The 27,901-nt window shown below is 46.6% G+C and overlaps 1 protein-coding gene across 5 annotated transcripts in view; it reads left to right on the forward strand.

The window, feature by feature from the left end:
• The window catches only part of DHX32 (DEAH-box helicase 32 (putative)), a 251,606-nt gene that overhangs the window by 221,670 nt on the left and 2,035 nt on the right, over positions 1–27,901 (forward strand). For all 5 annotated transcript variants that reach the window (XM_063962228.1, XM_063962230.1, XM_063962229.1 and 2 more), the window contains exons 10-11: positions 16,694–16,881; positions 26,793–26,974. In XM_063962228.1, the coding sequence (XP_063818298.1) occupies positions 16,694–16,881; positions 26,793–26,974 (370 nt within the window). The remainder of the gene's footprint in view (positions 1–16,693; positions 16,882–26,792; positions 26,975–27,901) is intronic.

Genomic DNA, 27,901 nt, shown 5'->3' on the forward strand with positions numbered 1-27,901 from the left:
AGCGCTGTTACTGTAAGGGGTGCACAGGGTAACCTTTCTCTGTAAGCGCTGTTACTGTAAGGGGTGCACAGGGTAACCTTTCTCTGTAAGCGCTGTTACTGTAAGGGGTGCACAGGGTAACCTTTCTCTGTAAGCGCTGTTACTGTAAGGGGTGCACAGGGTAACCTTTCTCTGTAAGCGCTGGTACAGTATGGGGTGTGTGGGGTAACCTTTCTCTGTAAATGTGGTCACGGTAAGGGGTGCACGGGGTAACCTTTCTCTGTAAATGTGGTCACGGTAAGGGGTGCACGGGGTAACCTTTCTCTGTAAGCACGGTTACTATAAGGGGTGTGTGGGGTAACCTTTCTCTGTAAGCGCGGTTACTGTAAGGGGTGCACGGGGTAACCTTTCTCTGTAAGCGCAGTTACTGTAAGGGGTGTGTGGGGTAACCTTTCTCTGTAAGCGCTGTTACTGTAAGGGGTGCACGGGGTAACCTTTCTCTGTAAGCGCTGGTACAGTAAGGGGTGTGTGGGGTAACCTTTCTCTGTAATCTCTGTTACTGTAAGGAGTGCACAGGGTAACCTTTCTCTGTAAGCGCGGTTACTGTAAGGGGTGCACGGGGTAACCTTTCTCTGTAAGTGCGGTTACTGTAAGGGGTGTGTGGGGTAACCTTTCTCTGTAAGTGCGGTTACTGTAAGGGGTGTGTGGGGTAACCTTTCTCTGTAAGTGCGGTTACTGTAAGGGGTGTGTGGGGTAACCTTTCTCTGTAAGTGCGGTTACTGTAAGGGGTGTGTGGGGTAACCTTTCTCTGTAAATGTGGTCACTGTAAGGGGTGCATGGGGTAACCTTTCTCTGTAATCGCTGTTACTGTAAGGGGTGCACGGGGTAACCTTTCTCTGTAAGCGCTGGTACAGTAAGGGGTGTGTGGGGTAACCTTTCTCTGTAAGCGCTGTTACTGTAAGGGGTGCACAGGGTAACCTTTCTCTGTAAGCGCTGGTACAGTAAGGGGTGTGTGGGGTAACCTTTCTCTGTAAGCGCTGTTGCTGTAAGGGGTGCACGGGGTAACCTTTCTTTGTAAGCGCTGGTACAGTAAGGGGTGTGTGGGGTAACCTTTCTCTGTAAGCGCTGTTACTGTAAGGGGTGCACAGGGTAACCTTTCTCTGTAAGCGCTGTTACTGTAAGGGGTGCACAGGGTAACCTTTCTCTGTAAGCGCTGTTACTGTAAGGGGTGCACAGGGTAACCTTTCTCTGTAAGCGCTGGTACAGTATGGGGTGTGTGGGGTAACCTTTCTCTGTAAATGTGGTCACGGTAAGGGGTGCACGGGGTAACCTTTCTCTGTAAATGTGGTCACGGTAAGGGGTGCACGGGGTAACCTTTCTCTGTAAGCACGGTTACAGTAAGGGGTGTGCGGGGTAACCTTTCTCTGTAAGCGCGGTTACAGTAAGGGGTGTGCGGGGTAACCTTTCTCTGTAAGCGCTGTTACTGTAAGGGGTGCACAGGGTAACCTTTCTCTGTAAGCGCTGGTACAGTAAGGGGTGTGTGGGGTAACCTTTCTCTGTAAGCGCTGTTACTGTAAGGGGTGCACAGGGTAACCTTTCTCTGTAAGCGCTGTTACTGTAAGGGGTGCACGGGGTAACCTTTCTCTGTAAGCGCAGTTACTGTAAGGGGTGTGTGGGGTAACCTTTCTCTGTAAGCGCTGTTACTGTAAGGGGTGCACGGGGTAACCTTTCTCTGTAAGCGCTGGTACAGTAAGGGGTGTGTGGGGTAACCTTTCTCTGTAATCTCTGTTACTGTAAGGAGTGCACAGGGTAACCTTACTCTGTAAGCGCGGTTACTGTAAGGGGTGCACGGGGTAACCTTTCTCTGTAAGTGCGGTTACTGTAAGGGGTGTGTGGGGTAACCTTTCTCTGTAAGTGCGGTTACTGTAAGGGGTGTGTGGGGTAACCTTTCTCTGTAAGTGCGGTTACTGTAAGGGGTGTGTGGGGTAACCTTTCTCTGTAAGTGCGGTTACTGTAAGGGGTGTGTGGGGTAACCTTTCTCTGTAAATGTGGTCACTGTAAGGGGTGCACGGGGTAACCTTTCTCTGTAATCGCTGTTACTGTAAGGGGTGCACGGGGTAACCTTTCTCTGTAAGCGCTGGTACAGTAAGGGGTGTGTGGGGTAACCTTTCTCTGTAAGCGCTGTTACTGTAAGGGGTGCACAGGGTAACCTTTCTCTGTAAGCGCTGGTACAGTAAGGGGTGTGTGGGGTAACCTTTCTCTGTAAGCGCTGTTGCTGTAAGGGGTGCACGGGGTAACCTTTCTTTGTAAGCGCTGGTACAGTAAGGGGTGTGTGGGGTAACCTTTCTCTGTAAGCGCTGTTACTGTAAGGGGTGCACAGGGTAACCTTTCTTTGTAAGCGCTGGTACAGTAAGGGGTGTGTGGGGTAACCTTTCTCTGTAAGCGCTGTTACTGTAAGGGGTGCACAGGGTAACCTTTCTCTGTAAGCGCTGTTACTGTAAGGGGTGCACAGGGTAACCTTTCTCTGTAAGCGCTGTTACTGTAAGGGGTGCACAGGGTAACCTTTCTCTGTAAGCGCTGTTACTGTAAGGGGTGCACAGGGTAACCTTTCTCTGTAAGCGCTGTTACTGTAAGGGGTGCACAGGGTAACCTTTCTCTGTAATCGCTGTTACTGTAAGGGGTGCACGGGGTAACCTTTCTCTGTAAGCGGTGTTATTATTTACCGTTGAACACACTCTTCGTCAGTTTCTCCGGGAATAGTCCATCAAATTAAGAGAATAGTCCATGTGGAGATTCAGTTCAATATGTGGATATGTGGAGAAAGCACAATGGGTATACAGAAGTTCAGTTTGTGTTCCCAAGCAATATGAAAAAATGATGAGGTGACTTCTGCCCGGATTCCTTCGACTATTACTAATCAGGATGTGCAGATGATATCCGTAAGGTTCACCACAGTGTGGATATAGGCCCTCATTCCGAGTTGTTCGCTCGTTCTTTTTCATCGCATCGCAGTGAAAATCCGCTTAGTACGCATGCGCAAAGTTCGCACTGCGACTGCGCCAAGTAACTTTACTATGAAGAAAGTATTTTTACTCACGGCTTTTTCTTCGCTCCGGCGATCGTAATGTGATTGACAGGAAATGGGTGTTACTGGGCGGAAACACGGCGTTTCAGGGGCGTGTGGCTGAAAACGCTACCGTTTCCGGAAAAAACGCAGGAGTGGCCGGAGAAACGGTGGGAGTGCCTGGGCGAACGCTGGGTGTGTTTGTGACGTCAACCAGGAACGACAAGCACTGAAATGATCGCACAGGCAGAGTAAGTCTGGAGCTACTCAGAAACTGCTAAGTAGTTAGTAATCGCAATATTGCGAATACATCGGTCGCAATTTTAAGAAGCTAAGATTCACTCCCAGTAGGCGGCGGCTTAGCGTGTGTAACTCTGCTAAATTCGCCTTGCGACCGATCAACTCGGAATGAGGGCCATAGTACAAGTGCTCCTCACATGTGTGCTTACTTTCATACACTTAAGACAACACTTATAAAGGTTTCTTTATAGATTCTGTGCGGGGCACTTCTTCTATTCAATTTTCATGCTTCAAACATTCAAACTAAAATTCATCTATGTGTGATGCTCACAGCAGGGCTTACTTCAAGAGACGCCGTTCTTTCATATAACGGTTTCTTTTTCTGCAAGCCCGTTTGTCGTCCTTAGTCGTCCCGTATGTGCGTATTTTGCTCAATTTAAAGCAAAAAACACGAAGGGAGTATATTAGGATTAATGTAAATTTATTACAAAATATCTTTAAAACAAATTCTGGCTATTATGCCACAACTGTATCAGCAAATCAAGATGTTTTACAACACAGCCCAACAGTGAAACAGATTGTAACCCAGGATATCTCACCGTGTAGCTAGTTTGCTGATTCGTGTGGTCCCCAGAACGTCATATGTCCACCAACGCGTTTCTACTAATGAGTCTTTATCAAGGTGCATGTGAGTGGGATAACTTCCTATATTTATAGGGTGTGTGATGTGTAACCGCCCCTTCCTGGGTGGGATGCAATTAACCAATTAGGTCTTTAATTAGGTCCTTTTTTGCAGGTATGCTTATAGTGAGTAGAATGATAGTGCCTTTTAATAGTGCTGCCATCCTAATTGTAGGTTCCATGCTTTTAAATATAAGTGGAATCTATTAAACTGATGTGCGTTCCATGTTGTGTGGAACGCACTCAGCATCCGCCGGACTTCCGGTGGTGGGGTCTCGGGCCGCCGCGCGTGTGGATCTTCCGCCGGATGTCGCGCTTCACTTCCGCCCTCTTGCGCTCCACTGTCTGTGGAGCGCATGACGCGACTGGAGTGCGCCGCACCTCCCGCCTTTCATTGGTCACCATGACAGTAGTGTGTATATGCGTTCCAAATCATCCGGAACGCATGGCACTTGTGGTGACGTAACGGCCCGGGACTCTGATATCTGATGCTAAAAGTGCAATCTATAACGTTAAAATGGTACATGAGATAGTGACCTGGTGAGGGATAATAGGATGTGGAGAGGATAAAGATTACATACTGATCTATACATGCAATATGCTAATATCAAAATGCTTATGATGAAACAAGAGGAATAACTAATATTAAAAATTAGAAGTACTTAGTGTAAACAAGTGTAGCTCTCTGTCTTGGAACAATGGTATACAGGACAGCCAGCTTACCCTATACCTCTTTTTCCTCTTACTGCTTTTTTATTTTTGTTTTATATTTAATTATATATAATCTCTTCCTTAGGGGGGTGAGTATGAGATTTAAAAGGCTAGAAGAAAAAAATATTTTGGCATGGAAAGCTACATAAGGGGAAAAAAGTAAATGTGTAAGTCTGTGTCCGTGCTTAAAGAAGATAAGTTGTCTCTTTAGATGGTATATATTTCCCAAAGTAATGATATCTTCATAGGAACCATTTGGTCTCAAAATCCAGGTTTAGACCTACTGGGTGCAAAGTGCCCATCTCAAATATACTTCGCATTTCTTTTTTTGCCAGTTCTTCCTCCATATTATCCTTTCTCCAATTTCTTTGTATAGTGTGAATCCCACAGAAGGAGACAAGGTCTGAGAGCTGGCATTGATGTACATCTTTAAAGTGGGCTGATACTCCGTGGGTGGTGACACCTTTTTTGATGTTACGAACGTGTTCCGCCATACGATCCTTTAATTTCCTTGTAGTTCTTCCGACATATTGTTTCCTACAGGAACAAGTTATGAGGTATACTACATGATTGCTGTTGCACGTAATAAACTGTTGAATCTGTTTGGTTTTTTTAGTTGTAGTGGAGGTGTATTCTGTGATCTTTGATACTGGACTCTTGCAATTCTCTGTTAATTTGATGGACTATTCCCGGAGAAACTGACGAAGAGTGTGTTCAACGGTAAATAATAACACCGTTGAAATAGCTTTGCGCCGCAAGTGGGATCCCTTCCAAACCCCCATTTTGTATTATTACCCCATTGGTGTGTGTGGTGACACACCAGGATAAGACCCCACTATAGGCAGCAAAGTGAGTGCGCAGGAACATATCTAAAAAAATTTGGTTATATACGTATTCTTTCACCCTAGATATTTTCCAGCCGCACCCAGAATATGTTCTCACACAGAGATGTAAGAAGGGAGAAGTTAGAGGAGATTTTTTTAGATCATGCAGACTCCACCCATTGTGTAGATGGAGATCTAGAAGGCATGATGGAAAAACTACAACATGCTTTATTAAAAGAAGGGAAAATATGGTGGGAAGTGATCTCCTTAGAAAGGTACATTGCGGAGGAAATAATTCCCAGAGGTTTAAGAATAGATAAATTACCCTCTTTTCAAAACAGATCCTCACCATTCGAAGTGGAATGGATGAGAATCCTAGATTCATGCTCTCTCTCCCTTATGAGACTGATAGTAAGAGAAAAAACTAAGGAACTTAAAGATCTAGATAGCGAAATTGACTCCCTGAAATCATTGGTAGAGCCTTTTAAAGATCTCCCAGACTATAAGGAGTTTGAACAGGATATTGTGGATAAAGTAAGACACAATGAAAAGGAATTAATGCAAAAGAAGAAGAAGAAATATCAACGTGATGTAAACGATTTTAAGGAAGGAAAACAACATCAAATCACCAGAAAGGAGAGAAATTTCTTCGGACTCCAAAGAACAACACCAAGGACCGTTGAAAACAAAGTAAGGTTCACAGAGGACTTTTCACCAAAACTCAATAGGGAATCTCGAGGAGGAAAAAGAGGAACGGCTGACACAAGGCTGTACCAACACCAATGGAAAGGTCGGGCACCCTACAGTGGGAATCTCCGTAGAGAAGAAAGAAGAAGATCATGGAGAGAGAGATCCCCAGACATCCCAAGGAGCAGATATAGAATGGAAAGAAGAAGATCGTGGAAAGAGGGATACCAACAGAGGAGAACAACTAGCAACAATCATTTCCAGGAAGAGAATCCAAGGGAACCTACCTATGCAGGAAAACGGAGAGCCTACAACAATAAACCCTACCGTCAGTTTGAAGACGATGAAGGGGAAGTTTTTTTAGGATAAAACCCGCCACAAAAACTAGAAGAGGGAAACGTGGCGGGAGAAAAAATGGAAATCAAAGATCAACACTACAGAAAAGAACTAGGAAAAGAAAAAAACAGGAGAAAAAAGAGGAAAGGAACCAGTTTGGAACTAGAAGGGTCCACCACGAAGGATAACTCCACCACTCCCTCTAAAAAGGATGAGAGGAATGAGTTGGGATATGTGAAAATCTTCAACCTCAGCAATCACCACCTCACGGAGATGGAGGAAAGGGTTCTAACAAGAGGTCTCAAGTTTGCCCCATCATCTAAAATGGACAACTTTGAACTGTACGTAGACCTACAAAGGTTCATACGTAAACTCACTCTGAAAAAGTTTTTTAAGGATCAACCAGTGCAAGAAGAAGAGGAACAGAACATCTTCAAACCCAAATCCGTTTTCTATCCTCAACACAAAAAAGGATGCTTCATCGAAACGTTCGAAAAAGCTGTTAAGGAAGATCTAGAGCACGAGTTCCCCTGGAGTAATGAATCTAGGAACCTAAACAAGAAGGAGAGGGAGGCACTGAAAAATCTGAAGGAACAATCCTCCATCGTAATAAAACCTGCGGACAAAGGGGGTGGCATAGTCATTTTAGATATGAAAGACTATGAGGAAGAAGTCCTGAGACAACTGAGGGACGAACAAACTTATAAAAAACTCAGAGGGAACCCATCCGAACAGATTAAGAAGAAACTCATCACCTTTTTGGACAAATACAAACATCAAAACACCATTACAGATAAAAACTACAAGTTCATGTTGATTCAGAACCCATCTATACCAGTTTTCTACATTTTACCAAAAATACACAAAAATCGGGAGAAGCCTCCGGGGAGACCGATAGTGGCAGGCACTGAATCCCTCACGTCCAACTTATCACAATTCATCGATCATCTTTTGCAACCAGTGGTAATAAAGACACCCTCCTACTTAAAAGACTCCACGGACGTAATAAAGAAACTAGAAACCATCAAGTGGGAAACAGGATTCCATTTGGTGACAGCGGATGTGTCATCCCTCTACACCATCATTAACCATAAAGATGGTCTAGAATCAGTGTCACATTTCGTATCCAGGGAGACGCATCTAAATACCTTCCAGGATTTCCTTTTGGAAGGAATAGAACTTATTCTCAAGAATAACTTCTTTTTTTATCAGGATTCATATTACCTACAACAGAATGGTACGGCCATGGGTACCAGGTTCGCCCCGAGCTATGCCAATTTATTCATGGCCAAATGGGAACAGGAGGTCATGGACTGTTGGGGTGGCGAAGGGGCGAACCTGGTCACCTGGGTCCGATATATAGATGACATTTTTTTCATATGGCAAGGCACTGACTCACTATTATACGAGTTCTGACAATTTCTGAATGACAATGAAAAAAACATTGCACTTACCTACGATATCAGTACCACATCTGTACACTTCCTTGATTTGGAGATTTTCGTGGAAGAAGGTAATATATATACCCGAACCTACACCAAACCTACGGACTGCAACTCTTTCATACCCTCCAACAGCAATCATCACACCAACTGGCTTACATCGGTACCTAAAAGCCAATTTCATCGCATAAGGAAGAATTGTATTAAATTTGAAGACTACAACATACAAAGTGCCAAACTTAAGGAACAGTTTACGGCAAAGGGATACTCAACCAAGATGATCGACATCCCCCTTTAGGAGTACAAGACGGGCAACAGAGAGGATCTTCTACATTCCAGAAATAAAATAGATACTCAATCTGAAGATTTTGGGGTACCATTCATTACCAAATTTAACAGTCAACATAAACAGATGGAGTCCATTATTAAGAAGCACTGGGGTATCCTTTTGCGTGATCCAGCACTTAAGGGAACCCTGAAAGAAAAACCGAGGTTCATTTACAGAAGGGCGGACAACTTGAAAAAGAACACAACCACCAGGACCAAGGGTTTCCACAGATGTGGTACCTGCAGTATGTGCAGGAATTGCAAGAGTCCAGTATCAAAGATCACAGAATACACCTCCACTACAACTCAAAAAACCAAACAGATTCAACAGTTTATTACGTGCAACAGCAATCATGTAGTATACCTCATAACTTGTTCCTGTAGGAAACAATATGTCGGAAGAACTACAAGGAAATTAAAGGATCGTATGGCGGAACAAGTTCGTAACATCAAAAAAGGCGTCACCACCCACGGAGTATCAGCCCACTTTAAAGATGTACATCAATGCCAGCTCTCAGACCTTGTCTCCTTCTGTGGGATTCACACTATACAAAGAAATTGGAGAAAGGATAATATGGAGGAAGAACTGGCAAAAAAAGAAATGCGAAGTATATTTGAGATGGGCACTTTGCACCCAGTAGGTCTAAACCTGGATTTTAAGACCAAATGGTTCCTATGAAGATATCATTACTTTGGGAAATATATACCATCTAAAGAGACAACTTATCTTCTTTAAGCACGGACACAGACTTACACATTTACTTTTTTCCCCTTATGTAGCTTTCCATGCCAAAATATTTTTTTCTTCTAGCCTTTTAAATCTCATACTCACCCCCCTAAGGAAGAGATTATATATAATTAAATATAAAACAAAAATAAAAAAACAGTAAGAGGAAAAAGAGGTATAGGGTAAGCTGGCTGTCCTGTATACCATTGTTCCAAGACAGAGAGCTACACTTGTTTACACTAAGTACTTCTAATTTTTAATATTAGTTATTCCTCTTGTTTCATCATAAGCATTTTGATATTAGCATATTGCATGTATAGATCGGTATGTAATGTGAACATCTTTATCCTCTCCACATCCTATTATCCCTCACCAGGTCACTATCTCATGTACCATTTTAACGTTATAGATTGCACTTTTAGCATCAGATATCAGAGTCCCGGGCCGTTACGTCACCACAAGTGCCATGCGTTCCGGATGATTTGGAACGCATATACACACTACTGTCATGGTGACCAATGAAAGGCGGGAGGTGCGGCGCACTCCAGTCGCGTCATGCGCTCCACAGACAGTGGAGCGCAAGAGGGCGGAAGTGAAGCGCGACATCCGGCGGAAGATCCACACGCGCGGCGGCCCGAGACCCCACCACCGGAAGTCCGGCGGAAGCTGAGTGCGTTCCACACAACATGGAACGCACATCAGTTTAATAGATTCCACTTATATTTAAAAGCATGGAACCTACAATTAGGATGGCAGCACTATTAAAAGGCACTATCATTCTACTCACTATAAGCATACCTGCAAAAAAGGACCTAATTAAAGACCTAATTGGTTAATTGCATCCCACCCAGGAAGGGGCGGTTACACATCACACACCCTATAAATATAGGAAGTTATCCCACTCACATGCACCTTGATAAAGACTCATTAGTAGAAACGCGTTGGTGGAGCATGTGACGTTCTGGGGACCACACGAATCAGCAAACTAGCTACACTGTGAGATATCCTGGGTTACAATCTGTTTCACTGTTGGGCTGTGTTGTAAAACATCTTGATTTGCTGATACAGTTGTGGCATAATAGCCAGAATTTGTTTTAAAGATATTTTGTAATAAATTTACATTAATCCTAATATACTCCCTCGTGTTTTTTGCTTTAAATTGAGCAAAATACGCACATACGGGACGACTGAGGACGACAAAACGGGCTTGCAGAAAAAGAAACCGTTATATGAAAGAACGGCGTCTCTTGAAGTAAGCCCTGCTGTGAGCATCACACATAGATGAATTTTAGTTTGAATGTTTGAAGCATGAAAATTGAATAGAAGAAGTGCCCCGCACAGAATCTATAAAGAAACCTTTATAAGTGTTGTCTTAAGTGTATGAAAGTAAGCACACACTATATCCACACTGTGGTGAACCTTACGGATATCATCTGCACTTCCTGATTAGCTATAGTCGAAGGAATCCGGGCAGAAGTCACCTCATCATTTTTTCATATTGCTTGGGAACACAAACTGAACTTCTGTATACCCATTGTGCTTTCTCCACATATCCACATATTGAACTGAATCTCCACATGGACTATTCCCGGAGAAACTGACGAAGAGTGTGTTCAACGGTAAATAATAACACCGTTGAAATATCTTTGCGCCGCAAGTGGGATCCCTTCCAAACCCCCATTTTGTATTATTACCCCATTGGTGTGTGTGGTGACACACCAGGATAAGACCCCACTATGGGCAGCAAAGTGAGTGCGCAGGAACATATCTAAAAATTTTTGGTTATATACTTTCTCTGTAAGCGCTGGTACAGTAAGGGGTGTGTGGGGTAACCTTTCTCTGTAAATGTGGTCACGGTAAGGGGTGCACGGAGTAACCTTTCTCTGTAAGTGCTGTTACTGTAAGGGGTGTGTGGGGTAACCTTTCTCTGTAAGTTCAGTTACTGTAAGGGGTGCACGGGGTAACCTTTCTCTGTAAGCGCTGTTACTGTAAGGGGTGCACAGGGTAACCTTTCTCTGTAATCGCTGTTACTGTAAGGGGTGCACGGGGTAACCTTTCTCTGTAAGCGCTGGTACAGTAAGGGGTGTGTGGGGTAACCTTTCTCTGTAAGCGCTGGTACAGTAAGGGGTGTGTGGGGTAACCTTTCCCTGTAAGTGCTGTTACTGTAAGGGGCGCTCAGGGTAACCTTTCTCTGTAAATGTGGTCACGGTAAGGGGTGCACGGGGTAACCTTTCTCTGTAAGCGCGGTTACTGTAAGGGGTGCACGGGGTAACCTTTCTCTGTAAGTGCGGTTACTGTAAGGGGCGCGCGGGGTAACCTTTCTCTGTAAATGTGGTCACTGTAAGGGGTGCACGGGGTAAGCTTTCTCTGTAATCGCTGTTACTGTAAGGGGTGCATGGGGTAACCTTTCTCTGTAAGCGCTGGTACAGTAAGGGGTGTGTGGGGTAACCTTTCCCTGTAAGTGCTGTTACTGTAAGGGGCGCGCAGGGTAACCTTTCTCTGTAAATGTGGTCACGGTAAGGGGTGCACGGGGTAACCTTTCTCTGTAAGCGCGGTTACTGTAAGGGGTGCATGGGGTAACCTTTCTCTGTAAGTGCGGTTACTGTAAGGGGTGCGTGGGGTAACCGTTCCCTGTAAGTGCGGTTACTGTAAGGGGTGCATGGGGTAACCTTTCTCTGTAAGCGCGGTTACTGTAAGGGGTGTGTGGGGTAACCTTTCTCTGTAATCTCTGTTACTGTAAGGGGTGCATGGGGTAACCTTTCTCTGTAAGTGCTGTTACTGTAAGGGGTGTGTGGGGTAACCTTTCTCTGTAAGCGCGGTTACTGTAAGAGGTGCGCGGGGTGACCTTTCTCTATAAGCGCAGTTACTGTAAGGGGTGCACGGGGTAACCTTTCTCTGTAATCTCTGTTACTGTAAGGGGTGTGTGGGGTAACCTTTCTCTGTAAGCGCTGTTACTGTAAGGGGCGTGTGGGGTAACCTTTCTCTGTAAGCGCTGTTACTGTAAGGGGTGTGTGGGGTAACCTTTCTCTGTAAACGCGGTTACTGTAAGGGGTGCGCGGGGTAACCTTTCTCTGTAAGCGCGGTTACTGTAAGGGGTGTGTGGGGTAACCTTTCTCTGTAAGCGCTGTTACTGTAAGGGGTGTGTGGGGTAACCTTTCTCTGTAAGCGCGGTTACTGTAAGGGGTGTGTGGGGTAACCTTTCTCTGTAAGCGCTGTTACTGTAAGGGGTGTGTGGGGTAACCTTTCTCTGTAAGTGCAGTTACTGTAAGGGGTGCATGGGGTAACCTTTCTCTGTAAGCGCTGTTACTGTAAGGGGTGCGTGGGGTAACCGTTCTCTGTAAGTGCGGTTACTGTAAGGGGTGCGTGGGGTAACCTTTCTCTGTAAGCGCGGTTACTGTAAGGGGTGTGCGGGGTAACCTTTCTCTGTAAGCACGGTTACTGTAAGGGGTGCATGGGGTAACCTTTCTCTGTAAGCACGGTTACTGTAAGGGGTGCATGGGGTAACCTTTCTCTGTAAGCACGGTTACTGTAAGGGGTGCATGGGGTAACCTTTCTCTGTAAGCGCGGTTACTGTAAGGGGTGCACGGGGTAACCTTTCTCTGTAAGCGCTGTTACTGTAAGGGGTGCACAGGGTAACCTTTCTCTGTAAGCGCTGGTACAGTAAGGGGTGTGTGGGGTAACCTTTCTCTGTAAGCGCTGTTACTGTAAGGGGTGCACGGGGTAACCTGTCTCTGTAAGCGCAGTTACTGTAAGGGGTGTGTGGGGTAACCTTTCTCTGTAAGCGCTGGTACTGTAAGGGGTCTGTGGGGTAACCTTTCTCTGTAAGTGCTGTTCTGTAAGTGGTGTGTGGGGTAACCTTTCTCTGTAAGCGCTGTTACTGTAAGGGGTGTGTGGGGTAACCTTTCTCTGTAAACGCGGTTACTGTAAGGCAGGCATGTCCAAACTGCGGCCCTCCAGCTGTTGTGAAACTACATATCCCAGCATGCTCTGACACAGTTCTACTGTCGGAGAATGCTAAAGCTGTATCAGGGCATGCTGGGATGTGTAGTTTCTCAACAGCTGGAGGGCCGCAGTTTGGACATGCCTGCTGTAAGGGGTGCGCGGGGTAACCTTTCTCTGTAAGCGCGGTTACTGTAAGGGGTGTGTGGGGTAACCTTTCTCTGTAAGCGCTGTTACTGTAAGCGGTGTGTGGGGTAACCTTTCTCTGTAAGCGCTGTTACTGTAAGGGGTGTGTGGGGTAACCTTTCTCTGTAAGCGCTGTTACTGTAAGGGGTGTGTGGGGTAACCTTTCTCTGTAAGTGCGGTTACTGTAAGGGGTGTGTGGGGTAACCTTTCTCTGTAAGCGCTGTTACTGTAAGGGGTGCACGGGGTAACCTTTCTCTGTAAGCGCTGTTACTGTAAGGGGTGTGGTGGGGTAACCTTTCTCTGTAAGCGCTGTTACAGTAAGGGGTGCACGGGGTAACCTTTCTCTGTAAGCGCTAGTACTGTAAGGGGTGTGTGGGGTAACCTTTATCTGTAAGCGCTATTACTGTAAGGGGTGTGTGGGGTAACCTTTCTCTGTAAGCGCTGTTACTGTAAGGGGTGTGTGGGGTTACCTTTCTCTGTAATCTCTGTTACTGTAAGGGGTGTGTGGGGTAACCTTTATCTGTAAGCGCTATTACTGTAAGGGGTGTGTGGGGTAACCTTTCTCTGTAAGCGCTGTTACTGTAAGGGGTGTGGTGGGGTAACCTTTCTCTGTAATCTGTTACTGTAAGGGGTGTGTGGGGTAACCTTTATCTGTAAGCGCTGTTACAGTAAGGGGTGCACGGGGTAACCTTTCTCTGTAAGCGCTAGTACTGTAAGGGGTGTGTGGGGTAACCTTTATCTGTAAGCGCTATTACTGTAAGGGGTGTGTGGGGTAACCTTTCTCTGTAAGCGCTGTTACTGTAAGGGGTGTGGTGGGGTAACCTTTCTCTGTAATCTCTGTTACTGTAAGGGGTGTGTGGGGTAACCTTTATCTGTAAGCGCTGTTACAGTAAGGGGTGCACGGGGTAACCTTTCTCTGTAAGTGCTAGTACTGTAAGGGGTGTGTGGGGTAACCTTTATCTGTAAGCGCTATTACTGTAAGGGTTGTGTGGGGTAACCTTTCTCTGTAAGCGCTGTTACTGTAAGGGGTGTGTGGGGTAACCTTTCTCTGTAAGCGCTATTACTGTAAGGGGTGTGTGGGGTAACCTTTATCTGTAAGCGCTGTTACAGTAAGGGGTGCACAGGGTAACCTTTCTCTGTAAGCGCTATTACTGTAAGGGGTGCGTGGGGTAACCTTTCTCTGTAAGCGCTATTACTGTAAGGGGTGTGTGGGGTAACCTTTCTCTGTAAGCTCTGGTACAGTAAGGGGTGCACGGGGTAACCTTTCTCTGTAATCTCTGTTATTGTATGGGGTGCATGGGGTAACCTTTCTCTGTTAGTGCTGTTACTGTAAGGGGTGTATGGGGTAACCTTTATCTGTAAGCGCTGTTACTGTAAGGGGTGTATGGGGTAACCTTTATCTGTAAGCGCTGTTACTGTAAGGGGTGCACGGGGTAACCTTTCTCTGTAATCTCTGTTATTGTATGGGGTGCATGGGGTAACCTTTCTCTGTTAGTGCTGTTACTGTAAGGGGTGTGTGGGGTAACCTTTATCTGTAAGCGCTGTTACAGTAAGGGGTGCACGGGGTAACCTTTCTCTGTAAGCGCTATTACTGTAAGGGGTGTGTGGGGTAACCTTTATCTGTAAGCGCTATTACTGTAAGGGGTATGTGGGGTAACCTTTATCTGTAAGCGCTGTTACAGTAAGGGGTGCACGGGGTAACCTTTCTCTGTAAGCGCTGGTACAGTAAGGGGTGCACGGGGTAACCTTTCTCTGTAAGCGCTATTACTGTAAGGGGTGTGTGGGGTAACCTTTCTCTGTAAGTGCGGTTACTGTAAGGGGTGTGTGGGGTAACCTTTCTCTGTGAGTGCTGTTACTGTAAGGGGTGTGTGGGGTAACCTTTCTCTGTAAGCGCGGTTACTGTAAGGGGTGTGTGGGGTAACCTTTCTCTGTAAGTGCGGTTACTGTAAGGGGTGTGTGGGGTAACCTTTCTCTGTAAGTGCGGTTACTGTAAGGGGTGTGTGGGGTAACCTTTCTCTGTAAGCGCGGTTACTGTAAGGGGTGCACGGGGTAACCTTTCTCTGTAAGCGCGGTTACTGTAAGGGGTGTGTGGGGTAACCTTTCTCTGTAAGCGCTATTACTGTAAGGGGTGTGTGGGGTGACCTTTCTCTGTAAGTGCTGTTACTGTAAGGGGTGTGTGGGGTGACCTTTCTCTGTAAGTGCGGTTACTGTAAGGGGCGTGTGGGGTAACCTTTATCTGTAAGCGCTGTTACTGTAAGGGGTGCACGGGGTAACCTTTCTCTGTAATCTCTGTTATTGTATGGGGTGCATGGGGTAACCTTTCTCTGTTAGTGCTGTTACTGTAAGGGGTGTGTGGGGTAACCTTTATCTGTAAGCGCTGTTACAGTAAGGGGTGCACGGGGTAACCTTTCTCTGTAAGCGCTATTACTGTAAGGGGTGTGTGGGGTAACCTTTATCTGTAAGCGCTATTACTGTAAGGGGTATGTGGGGTAACCTTTATCTGTAAGCGCTGTTACAGTAAGGGGTGCACGGGGTAACCTTTCTCTGTAAGCGCTGGTACAGTAAGGGGTGCACGGGGTAACCTTTCTCTGTAAGCGCTATTACTGTAAGGGGTGTGTGGGGTAACCTTTCTCTGTAAGTGCGGTTACTGTAAGGGGTGTGTGGGGTAACCTTTCTCTGTGAGTGCTGTTACTGTAAGGGGTGTGTGGGGTAACCTTTCTCTGTAAGCGCGGTTACTGTAAGGGGTGTGTGGGGTAACCTTTCTCTGTAAGTGCGGTTACTGTAAGGGGTGTGTGGGGTAACCTTTCTCTGTAAGTGCGGTTACTGTAAGGGGTGTGTGGGGTAACCTTTGTCTGTAAGCGCGGTTACTGTAAGGGGTGCACGGGGTAACCTTTCTCTGTAAGCGCGGTTACTGTAAGGGGTGTGTGGGGTAACCTTTCTCTGTAAGCGCTATTACTGTAAGGGGTGTGTGGGGTGACCTTTCTCTAAGTGCTGTTACTGTAAGGGGTGTGTGGGGTGACCTTTCTCTGTAAGTGCGGTTACTGTAAGGGGTGTGTGGGGTAACCTTTCTCTGTAAGTGCGGTTACTGTAAGGGGCGTGTGGGGTAACCTTTCTCTGTAAGCGCTGTTACTGTAAAGGGTGTGTGGGGTAACCTTTCTATGTAAGCGCGGTTACTGTAAGGGGTGCACGGGGTAACCTTTCTCTGTAAGCGCGGTTACTGTAAGGGGCGTGTGGGGTAACCTTTCTCTGTAAGTGCGGTTACTGTAAGGGGTGTGTGGGGTAACCTTTCTCTGTAAGCGCGGTTACTGTAAGGGGCGTGTGGGGTAACCTTTCTCTGTAAGTGCGGTTGCTGTAAGGGGTGTGTGGGGTAACCTTTCTCTGTAAGCGCGGTCACTGTAAGGGGTGTGTGGGGTAACCTTTCTCTGTAAGTGCGGTTGCTGTAAGTAACTCTTATGCCTTTATGACTATAGTGAATCCATCTATTAAAGCTGAATTAACAATACATGTATCTCTTTATCTATTCCCTTCCTTTCCACATCATCTCGTACAGACGACATTGAGAGGTGGTGTCAGGATCACTTGTTAAACTACGTTGCTCTGGAAATGGGGTGCGTCATACGGGGGGAACTCCTGGACATAATGAAGCGGATTGAACTTCCGGTGTCAGAGCCGGCTTTTGGCTCTGAAGATAACATCTTGAACATAAAAAAATCTCTCCTGACGGGGTACTTCATGCAGGTAAGGAAACGGCGGCATCTGCTGTGCAGCAAACTTGTGACACAAGGGGCCTGAGCCAGAGGTGCACGCAGTACCGATGCCGCATGCAAGCGGCTGATGCTTTCATTCTGCGCATACATCAGTCGAACAGCGCGTGTCCCGATGGTTATCGCTCTATTCATGAAGCAGTGAAAAGAGTGGAAAGGTGAGCCTGTGGAGAAGTTGCCCATGGCAACCAATCAGCTGCTCCGTACAACTGTACAGTATGTAAATTATAAATGTTACTTCAGTGCTGATTGGTTGCCATGGTCAACTTCTCCACTGGCTCACTTCTCCACTCTTTTCACTGCTTCATGAATAGACCCCTAAGACACCGACCGAAACAGCACTCAGAGAGATGTAAATTCAATGGGCGTTTCCGGTTGTAGACATTAAAGTCCAGGCGCACGTTTCTCATGTTAAAGATAGCCGACATCAAAATGACCGCTAAACACAATTTGTTTTATTCCAAAGTCTTGGACTGAGCTCCCATCCCCCCGTGAGCCTTATGTTTGCATTTGTGATAAGAGACAGTCTGAGGTAAAATTATACATAGCGGATTCAGCAGAACACCCACTTACATCTGTCTGTGATCCTGTGTTCCGCACTCCTTTCCGTTACATAACCATTCTCACGTGGCAGAAGTACGTCAGCATTCTACTGTAGAGCAGCATCCAGGGGTCATCCACTAAAGGTCGATTCACAGAAATAGTGATTTTAATTAGTGTTAGTTAAAAGCAAAATTGACCGAAAATCTTTTTTTTTTAAACCTTTGAAAAATAAAAGCCACCATAGATAGCAGCAGCCACAGATTAGCATCCATAGCCTATTACCCACGGTAAAACATCGAGTGCGAAAAACTGATGTTTTTCGCGATTTTTCCCAGATTTTTTTTTTTTACTGGCTATTCTAATAGATCGTCTGTAAAAAAAAAAAAAAAATGCCCTTTCTCCTGAAAAAACACACAGGTTCAGTGAAACCTTTTGTGTTTTCGCTCTAAAACGGCCTGTTTCCGTGGATTTGTTAAACAAAATTGCTGAGAGGCCACGTCGACCTGTAGTGTTCATGCCTGCTGTAGCAGCAGCAGCAGGCTGGGTGTGCAGTGAATGTGCTGAGGCCCGGGAGCCGGCAGTCAGTCGAGACTCCCAGCGGGGAGGACGGAGCAGCGCCGCTGCCCCCTCTTCTGACCCCGGCGTCGGTCACATGACGGGAGAACGGTCATGTGACTGGGGAGGCACTGGTCAGCTCTGCACCGGGTGCTGTCAGGAGTCAGCACTCGGTGCAGTATCAGAAGCCCAGATATGCCACCACTCGCGCCAGGATATCCCCCTAGGTCTATAACAGTGGGAATCACTGGAAGATTGCGTTAATACATTTCTGTTGAAATAACACAAAATGACACCAAATTGTTTTAAATGGGGGGGGGGGGGAGGGGGGGGCATTCAAAGTTGTTAGCAAATCAAAAAAGTTATCAATTGGGCAAAACCATTTTGGACTGCTGGAGGGGGAGCAGATGTAACATGTGCAGAGAGAGTTAGATTTGGGTGGGTTGTGTTAAAACTGAAATCTAAATTGCAGTGGAAAAATAAAGCAGCCAGTATTTACCCTGCACAGAAACAATATAACCCACTCAAATCTAAATCTCTCTGCACGTTACATCTGCCCCACCGGCAGTGCAACATGGTTTTGCCCAATTGCTAACTTTTTTAGTTTTCTAACTAGTCTGAATAACCCCCCCAAGTCATTTCCATGAATAGTCTATGTATAAGGTGCGTGCTGGAGAAACTAGAAATGAAAGTGGGGGTGTTTATACACCTAGCCCATGAAAGCATGTCTCTTTACATCATAGAAAGCTGTACAAATGACATTAATTTGAGGCAGAAATCACAAATTCAGACTGGAGTCGGAATAATGATTTCTGGTTTTGATTATTGATGATTTCTCTTACGTCCTAGAGGATGCTGGGGACTCCGTAAGGACCATGGGGATAGACGGGCTCCGCAGGAGACATGGGCACTTTAAGAAAGACTTTAGATCTGGTGTGCACTGGCTCCTCCCTCTATGCCCCTCCTCCAGACCTCAGTTTGATACTGTGCCCAGTGGAGACTGGGTGCTTTTCAGAGAGCTCTCCTGAGCTTTCTGACAGAAAGTATATTTGTTAGGTTTTTTTATTTTCAGGGAGCCTGCTGGCAACAGACTCCCTGCATCGAGGGACTGAGGGGAGAGAAGCAGACCTACTTCTGTGAGTTTCAAGGCTCTGCTTCTTAGGCTACTGGACACCATTAGCTCCAGAGGGAGTCAGAACACAGGTCTCACCCTGGAGTTCGTCCCGGAGCCGCGCCGCCGTCCTCACAGAGCCGGAAGATAGAAGCCGGGTGAGTATGAGAAGAAAAGAAAACTTCAGAGGCGGCAGAAGACTTCATGATCTTCACTGAGGTAACGCACAGCAGTGCAGCTGTGCGCCATTGCTCCCACACACGGCAGTCACTGTAAGGGTGCAGGGAGCGGGGGGGCGCCCTGGGCAGCAATATAAACCTCATTTCTGGCAAAAGAGATATATATACAGCTAGGCACTGTATATATAAAGAGCCCCCGCCAGTTTTATTATATTTAAGCGGGACAGAAGCCCGCCGCCGAGGGGGCGGGGCTTCTTCCTCAGCACTCACCAGCGCCATTTTCTCCACAGCACAGCGCTGAGAGGAAGCTCCCCGGACTCTCCCCTGCTTATCCACGGTGAAAGAGGGTTTTAAAGAAGGGGGGGAGCACATAATTGGCAGCAAATAATAGTATTACAGCGCTACTGGGTAAACACATTGTGTGTTTTTCCTGGGGTATTAGCGCTGGGTGTGTGCTGGCATACTCTCTCTCTGTCTCTCCAAAGGGCCTTGTGGGGGAACGGTCTTCAGATAAGAGGATTCCCTGAGTGTGTGGTGTGTCGGTACGTGTGTGTCGACATGTCTGAGGTAAAAGGCTCTTCTAAGGAGGAGATGGAGCAAATGTGTGTGTGTGTGGTGTCTCCGTCGATAACGCCGACACCTGACTGGATATGTGGAATTAAGTGCTGAGGTAAATTTATTGCACAAAAGATTAGCGAACAGACAGGGAATCTACCCATGTCTGTCCCTATGTCGCAGGTACCTTCAGAGTCTCAAAACGCCCACTATCCAAAATAATACACACTGATACCGACACGGAGTCTGACTCCAGTGTCGACTACGATGATGCAAAGTTACAGCCAAAACTGGCAGAAAAGTATTCAATATATGATTATTGTAATAAAAGATGTTTTGCATATCACTGATGACCCATCTATCCCTGACACAAGGGTACACATGTTTAAGGGGAAGAAAGCTGAGATAACATTTCCCCCCTCTCATGAACCAAATTAATTGTGTGAAAAAGAGCGGGAATCTCCAGACAAGAAACTGCAGTTTCCCAAAAGAATTCTCATGGCGTATCATTTCCCTGCTAGGGCCAGGATACGATGGGAATCCTCCCCTAGGGTGGACAAGGCGTTGACACGTTTACCCAAAAGGTAGCGCTGACATACCAAGATACAGCTACCCTCAGGGATCCTGCAGATAGCATGCAGAAAAGTACTTTGAAGTCCATTTACACACATTCTGGTACACTACTCAGACCGGCGATTGTGTCGGCAGGGGTTTATAGCGCTGTAGCAGCGTGGACAGATACCTTATCAGCGGAGATTGAAACCCTAGATAAGGATACCATGTTATTGACCCTAGGATATATAAAAGATGCTGTCTTATATATAAGACATGCTCAAAGAGACATTCGTCTACTGGGTTCTAGAGTCAACGCTATGTCGATTTCTGCTAGACGTGTCCTGTGGAACATGCAATGGACAGGTGATGCCGACTAAAAGAGGCATATGGAGGTTTTACCTTACAAGGGTGAGGAATTGTGTGGAGAAGAGCTCTCGGTCCTGGTCTCCACAGCTATAGCTGGTAAATCTGATCTTTTGCCTTATATTCCCCCACAGCCTAAGAAAGCACGACATTATCAAATGCAGTCCTTTCGGTCGCAGAAAAACAAGAAAGTACGAGGAGCGTCCGTTCTTACCAGAGGTAAGGGCGCAGGGCACAGCTAGTTCCCAGGAACAGAAGTCCTCCCCGGCCTCTACTAAATCCACCGCATGACGCTGGGGCTCCGCTAAGGGAGTCCGCCCCAGTGGGAGCACGTCTTCGACTCTTCAGCCACATCTGAGTTCACTCACAGGTGGATCCTTGGGCAATAGAAATTGTTTCTCAGGGTTACAAGCTGGAATTCGAAGAGGTGCCTCCTCGCCGGTTTTCCTTATCGGCCCTACCGGCTTCTCCCCCAGAAAGGGAGATAATATTAAATACAATTCACACATTGTATCTCCAACAGGTGGTGCTCAAGGTTCCCCTCCTTCAACAAGGAAGGGGATATTACTCAACCTTGGCTGTAGACCCGAAACCGGACGGTTCGGTCAGACCTATTTTAAAATTAACATCTCTGAACCTATACTTGAAAAGGTTCAAATTCAAGGTGGAATCGCTCAGAGCGATCATCGCCAGCCTGGAAGGGGGGGATTTTATGGTGTATCTAGACATAAAGGCTGCATACCTTCATGTTCCCATTTATCCACCCCATCAGGCGTACCTGAGAATTACGGTACAGTATTGTCATTACCAATTTCAGGGTAATTGGCGGAAATGATGGTGCTCCTACGCAAGCAAGGAGTCACAATTATCCCATACTTGGACGATCTCCTAATAAGGGCGAGATCAAAAGTGCAGTCGTTGAACAGCGTGTCACTTTAGCTGAAGGTGTCACAGCAACTCGGCTGGATTCTCAATATCCCGAAGTCACAGTTGGTTCCTATGACTCGTCTGCCCTTCTTGGGTATGATTCTGAATACGGACCAGAAATGGGTTTATCTTCCGATAGAGAAGGCCCAGGAACTAATGACTCTGGTAACCAAAACCTATTAAAGCCAAAACAGGTGTCAGTGCATCACTGCACTCAGGTCCTGGGAAAGATGGTGGCATCTTACGGGGCCATTCCCTTCGGCAGGTTCCATGCGAGGACTTTCCAATGGGATCTACGGAACAGGTGGTCCGGATCACATCTACAGATGCATCAGTTAATCACCCTGTCCCCTAGGGCCAGGGTGTCTCTCCTATGGTGGCTGCAGAGTGCTCACCTTCTGCAGGGTCGCAGGTTCGCCATCCAGGACTGGATTCTGGTAGCCAAGGACGCGAGCCTCCGAGATGGGGGAGCAGTCACACAGGGAAGAAACTTCCAAGGTCTTTGGGTCAAGTCAAAAAACTTGTATTCAAATCAACATCCTGGAGCTGAGGGCCATATACAACGCCCTTCGGCAAGCGGAAACATTGCTTCGCGACCTACCGGTTCTGATCCAGTCAGACAACCTCACCGCAGTGGCTCATGTAAACCGCCAAAGCGGCACAAAGAGCAGAGTGGAAATGGCAGAAGCCACCAGGATTCTCCGCTGGGCGGAAAATCATGTAAGCGCATTTGCAGCAGTTCATTCCGGGAGTGGGCAACTGAGAAGCAGACTTCCTCAGCAAACACGACCTGCATCCAAGAGAGGACTTCTTTAGGAAGCCTTCGCACAGATTGCAAGTCAGTGGGAACTGCCACAGATAGACATGATGGCGTCCCGCCTCAACAAGAAGCTACAGAGGTATTGCACCAGGTCAAGAGACCCTCAGGCAGTAGCTGTAGATGCCCTAGTGACAATGTGGGTGTTCCAGTCGGTCTATGTATTTCCCCCTCTTCCTCTCATACCCAAGGTGTTGAGAATGGTAGGAGGGAGAGGAATTAGAACAATCCTCATTGTTCCAGATTGGCCACGAAGGACCTGGTATCCGGATCTGCAGGAAATGCTCACAGAAGATCCGTGGCCTCTTCCTCTAAGACAGGACCGGTTGCAACAGGGGCCATGTCTATTCCAAGACTTACCGTGGCTGCGTTGGACGGCATGGCGGTTGAACGCCGGATCCTAGCGGATAAGGTCATTCCTACGCTAATAAAGGCTAGGAAGGACATGACATCTAAACATTATCACCGTATATGGCGAAAATATGTTTCTTGGTGTGAGGCCAGGAATGCTCCTACGGAAGAATTCCATCTGGTCCGTTTCCTTCACTTCCGGCAAACTGGAGTGAATTTCGGCCTAAAATTAGGATCTATTAAGGTTCAGATTTCGGCCTTATCCATTTTCTTTCATAAGGAATTGGCCTCTCTCCCTGAAGTACAAACTTTTGTGAAGGGAGTACTGCATATTCAGCCTCCTTTTGTACCTCCGGTGACGCCTTGGGACCTTAACGTGGTGTTAAGTTTCATTAAGTCACACTGGTTTGAACCACTTAAAACGGTGGAGTTGAAAAATCTCACTTGGAAGGTGGTCATGTTATTAGCCTTGGCTTCGGCTAGGCGAGTGTCGGAATTTGCGGCTTTATCACATAAAAGCCCTATCTGGTTTTCCATATGGATAGAGCGGAATTGCGGACCCGTCCTCAATTCCTGCCAAAAGTGGTTTCATCCTTTTCATATGAACTATTGTGGTGCCTGTGGCTGCGCGTGACTTGGAGGATCCCGAGTCCCTTGATGTGGTCAGGGCTTTGAAAATTTACGTGGCCAGATCGGCTACAGTCAGAAAAACAGACGCACTGTTTGTCATGTATGCAACCAACAAGATTGGTGCTCCTGCTTCAAAGTAGACTATTGTTCGCTGGATCTGTAACACGATTCAGCAGGCGCATTCTATGGCGGGATTGCCGTTACCTAAATCGGTCAAGGCCCATTCCACTAGGAAGGTGGGCTCTTCTTGGGCGGCTGCCAGAGGGGTCTCGGCGCTACAGCTGTGCCGAGCTACTACTTGGTCGGGTTCAAACTCCTTTGCAAAGTTCTATAAGTTTGATACCCTGGCTGAGGAGGACCTCCTGTTTGCTCAATCGGTGCTGCAGAGTCATCCGCACTCTCCCGCCCGTTTGGGAGCTTTGGTATAATCCCAATGGTCCTTATGGAGTCCCCAGCATCCTCTAGGACGTAAGAGAAAATAAGATTTAAACCTACCGGTAAATCTTTTTCTCATAGTCCATAGAGGATGCTGGGCGCCCGTCCCAAGTGCGGACTACTTCTGCAAGACTTGTATATAGTTATTGCTTAAATAAGGGTTATGTTATAGTCTCATCGGTCTTGGACTGATGCTATGTCGTTTTCATACTGTTAACTGGATAGTATATCACAAGTTATACGGTGTGGCTGGTATGAATCTTGCCCTTGGATTAACAAAGATCCTTTCCTCGTACTGTCCGTCTCCTCTGGGCACAGTTTTCTCTAACTGAGGTCTGGAGGAGGGGCATAGAGGGAGGAGCCAGTGCACACCAGATCTAAAGTCTTTCTTAAAGTGCCCATGTCTCCTGCGGAGCCCGTCTATCCCCATGGTCCTTACGGAGTTCCCAGCATCCTCTACGGACTACGAGAAATAGATTTACCGGTAGGTTTAAAATCTTGTTTTTTTTCATAGTTTGCCACCATTTTCAATTCAGTCGTCAGCAGATCAGCTTCCTCCAGAGCCTCGTGTCAGGTTCCATTCCATCTTGTAAATACTGGAAGCCTGCTCTTAGATAGAATTCAACCCGCAAACCTTCTCCGTGCTGTTCTTCCCCTCAAACACCTCTCTCCAGTCCAATCTCTCCTTACGCTGCTGCTAGACTGCTCTAGGGTCAGACTGGCCCGCAGGACCAACCCTCGGTGGATCCAACCCCCTCCTCTAGGGATCAGGTTCCAGACTGTGCACATGTATTATACATTATACATGATACATATGTTACATGATACTGCACAAGACTATGAGTATGGGCCCCTATAACTGCAGTACCCCGGTAGACCCTTCATGCCCCACTTAGACATTGTCGAACGGTCTGACTCCTCCTCCCCTATGCCAGTCCCTCCACTGACTCCATATCCGCTACAGCAGGCATTACCAACCTTGCTCCTCAAGGCACACTAACAGTCCATGTTTTCGTGATATCCATACTTGACCACAGGTGACTTGATTAGTTACTCATCTTTTATTTTATTTAACCATCGGTGCTGCAGCCTGGATATCACTAAAGCCTGCACGGTTAGTGTGCCTTGAGGACGGAGGATGGGAATGCCTGCGCTACAGGATCTAGTTCATATTTCTCACCCTAACCCAGTGGTCTCCAAACGCATTCCTCAAGGCACCCAACGGTCCAGGTTTTAAGAATATCCATGGATGAGCACAGACGCTTAAATCAAAATGTCTGAGGTATTAATTAATTCACCGGTGCGCACTCATGGATATCCTTGAAACCTGGGCCGTTGGGGTGCTTTGAGGACAGTGTTTGGGAACCTCTACCCTAACCTTCAAAGCTCTCTCGCACTCCTGTCCCTTCTCCATCTCCAGTGATTACCACCTCTGCCCACTACCTATGGAATACTCTCCCTTATACCCACTTTTCCCTTTATATTCATCACTTCAAACACTCCCTGAAAACTCTCTGAGACCCCTTTCACACAGAAAGGCAAATTCCCGGGTGAAGAATTTCTACCCGGTAATTTGCCGAAAAACACAGGTATTTTTTCTGTGTGAAAGGGTGAACTCGGGTTGAAATTCCCAGGACTTCCACCTGGGATTTACCAGGGTTGGAGACCTGGAAATTTCGACCCAAGTTGACTCTTTCACTCAGACAAAATACCCGTGTTGATCTGCAAATTACCGGGTAGAAATTCTTGACCAGGTAATTTGCATGTCTGTGTGAAAGGGGGGTCAGGCAGGCACCGGCAAAACTACCAGTCACTGAAATGCCGGGTAAAAGCCAGGATTTTCAGACATCCTTGTGTACCGGATCTCTGCCTAACCCGGCTTTCACTCCCACATCACTAACCCTAGTATATTCCAGCACCTCCGCTCCAATCTTTTCCCTTTTAGAACATAGACTCAAATGTATTAAGCCTTTCAAATGTGATAAAGTATCAGCCAATCAGCTCTCTAACTGCCACGTTACAGGATGTTTGAAAAATGACAGGAGCTGATTTGTTGGTACTTTATCACTTTTTAAGGCTTAATACATTTGTGTCATAAGCTCTTGCAAGCAGGGCCCTCCCTCCTAATGTTTCTCCCCTTCCCCCCCATGTCCGCTATATTGGCCAACTGATTGTGTCAGTATTATTTATTATGTGTCAGCACTATGCCTACATTTGGTTGTTTGTATTATTTCTGTTTATGCTCCCATTTGTTAAGGTGGGTACACACTGATAGATATATCTGCCGATCAATTGATCGGCAGATATATCTATCTATCTATGGACTGATCAGGCAGTGTGCTGTGCATACACATGGCCCGATCCGTCGGGGAATGACGTCATGAACTGGGCGGGTGCGTACACACGCCCGCCCAGGGCAGCTGTCAATCACCGCTGGTCGCCCGTACACACACTGCGATGCGCCAATATATCGGCCGTTGGCTGTGCTGCGGGGCTGACATGATATGTCTGTGAACGACGGAGTTCACAGGCATATCAACCGTGCACACTGGCCGACGGACCTGCGATACATCGGCCGTTCAATAGAACGGCTGATATATCGGCCAGTGTGTAGCCACCTTTACTACAGTATGTGTTTGTTTATCCTGCCACTCAGTTTACCCCATTTTGTATTCTTGCTCTGTACGGTGTTGTGGGAATTTGTGTCACCTTCTAAATAAAAGAATATGGAGGGTAACCATAATAAAATCTGCTGTAAATAGTGATGAAGGCTACGTTGGCTCAGAAGATCCTACGGCCCAGATTATTACTACACTGAGCAATACAGAAAGTATATTGTGTAATATTTATTATGTGTGTTCTAGGTAGCGCGAGATGTTGATGGCTCGGGGAATTATATCATGCTGACGCACAAACAGATCGGCCAGTTACACCCAGACTCTGGGTACTGCCTCAGCCACACTATCCCAGAGTGGATCCTGTTCCATGAATTCAGTGTGGCAGACAGCAGCTGTATCAGGATTGCCACAGAAGTCTCCCCGGACCTGTAAGTACTTGGACAGCTCAGAAATAATCTGCTTCTAGGCTCACGCACGTGGACCTGACAAAGAAAAGTGGAATTGTTGCTCATAGCGACCGATCATTTATCTAGTACATTTATTTATTTATTTATTAAGTTTCTTACACAGTGCGACATATTCCACCATTGGAGGCTGGAATGGGATTGGGAGTTGTCTTTAGAATGTTTGATAAATCTCACCACTGATGTGTACGTTTGGCTGATCGCAAAAAAAAAAAAAGTTCACGTTAAGAATCAGATTACTCACCCTGAGCTACAGGTGTATTGCTGGGAAGGGTTACACATTTAGCAGTCACCATCTACCTGCCCCAGTATAGAGCATCAGTGTATAAATTTGGTGTTCTCTCCAATTTACTATCCCAGATGACCAGGCTCCTGTAGGCGTGTATTTTAATGTCTAGCACTGTCTGCCTGGGATGTGTTTGGCATGCCGGCGGTCATGTGACTGACACCACTAGGGAGACCAGTGCCGGAACTCCGAAGGTGAGCATTAAGGTTAGGCACTAGATGGGTGCTTAGCCGTAGCTGCCACCCCTCGAGGGTTAGTCCTAGCCGCCCCCCAAGGGTTAGGAAAGGGGGCAGGAGAGGGGTAAAATACTTAGGGGTCTATTTTACTAAGGCTTGGATGGAAATAAAGTGCACGGAGATAAAGTACCAGCCAATCGGCTCCTAACTGCCATGTTACAGGATGTTTGAAAAATCAGTTAGGAGCCGATTGGCTGGTACTTTATCTCATTCTACTTTATTACTGTGACATACCAAGTAGTTACTGATTGGCTGGTACTTTATCTCCATACAAGGCTTAGTAAATAGACCCCTTAGCCGTGTCTGGATGACGCAGTTGGTCATGTGACCACCGGCATCCCAACAGTCAGTATTTCATACCCGTCTGCC

This window comes from Pseudophryne corroboree, chromosome 3 (genome assembly GCF_028390025.1).
Source record: "Pseudophryne corroboree isolate aPseCor3 chromosome 3, aPseCor3.hap2, whole genome shotgun sequence".
Lineage (NCBI taxonomy): Eukaryota > Metazoa > Chordata > Amphibia > Anura > Myobatrachidae > Pseudophryne > Pseudophryne corroboree.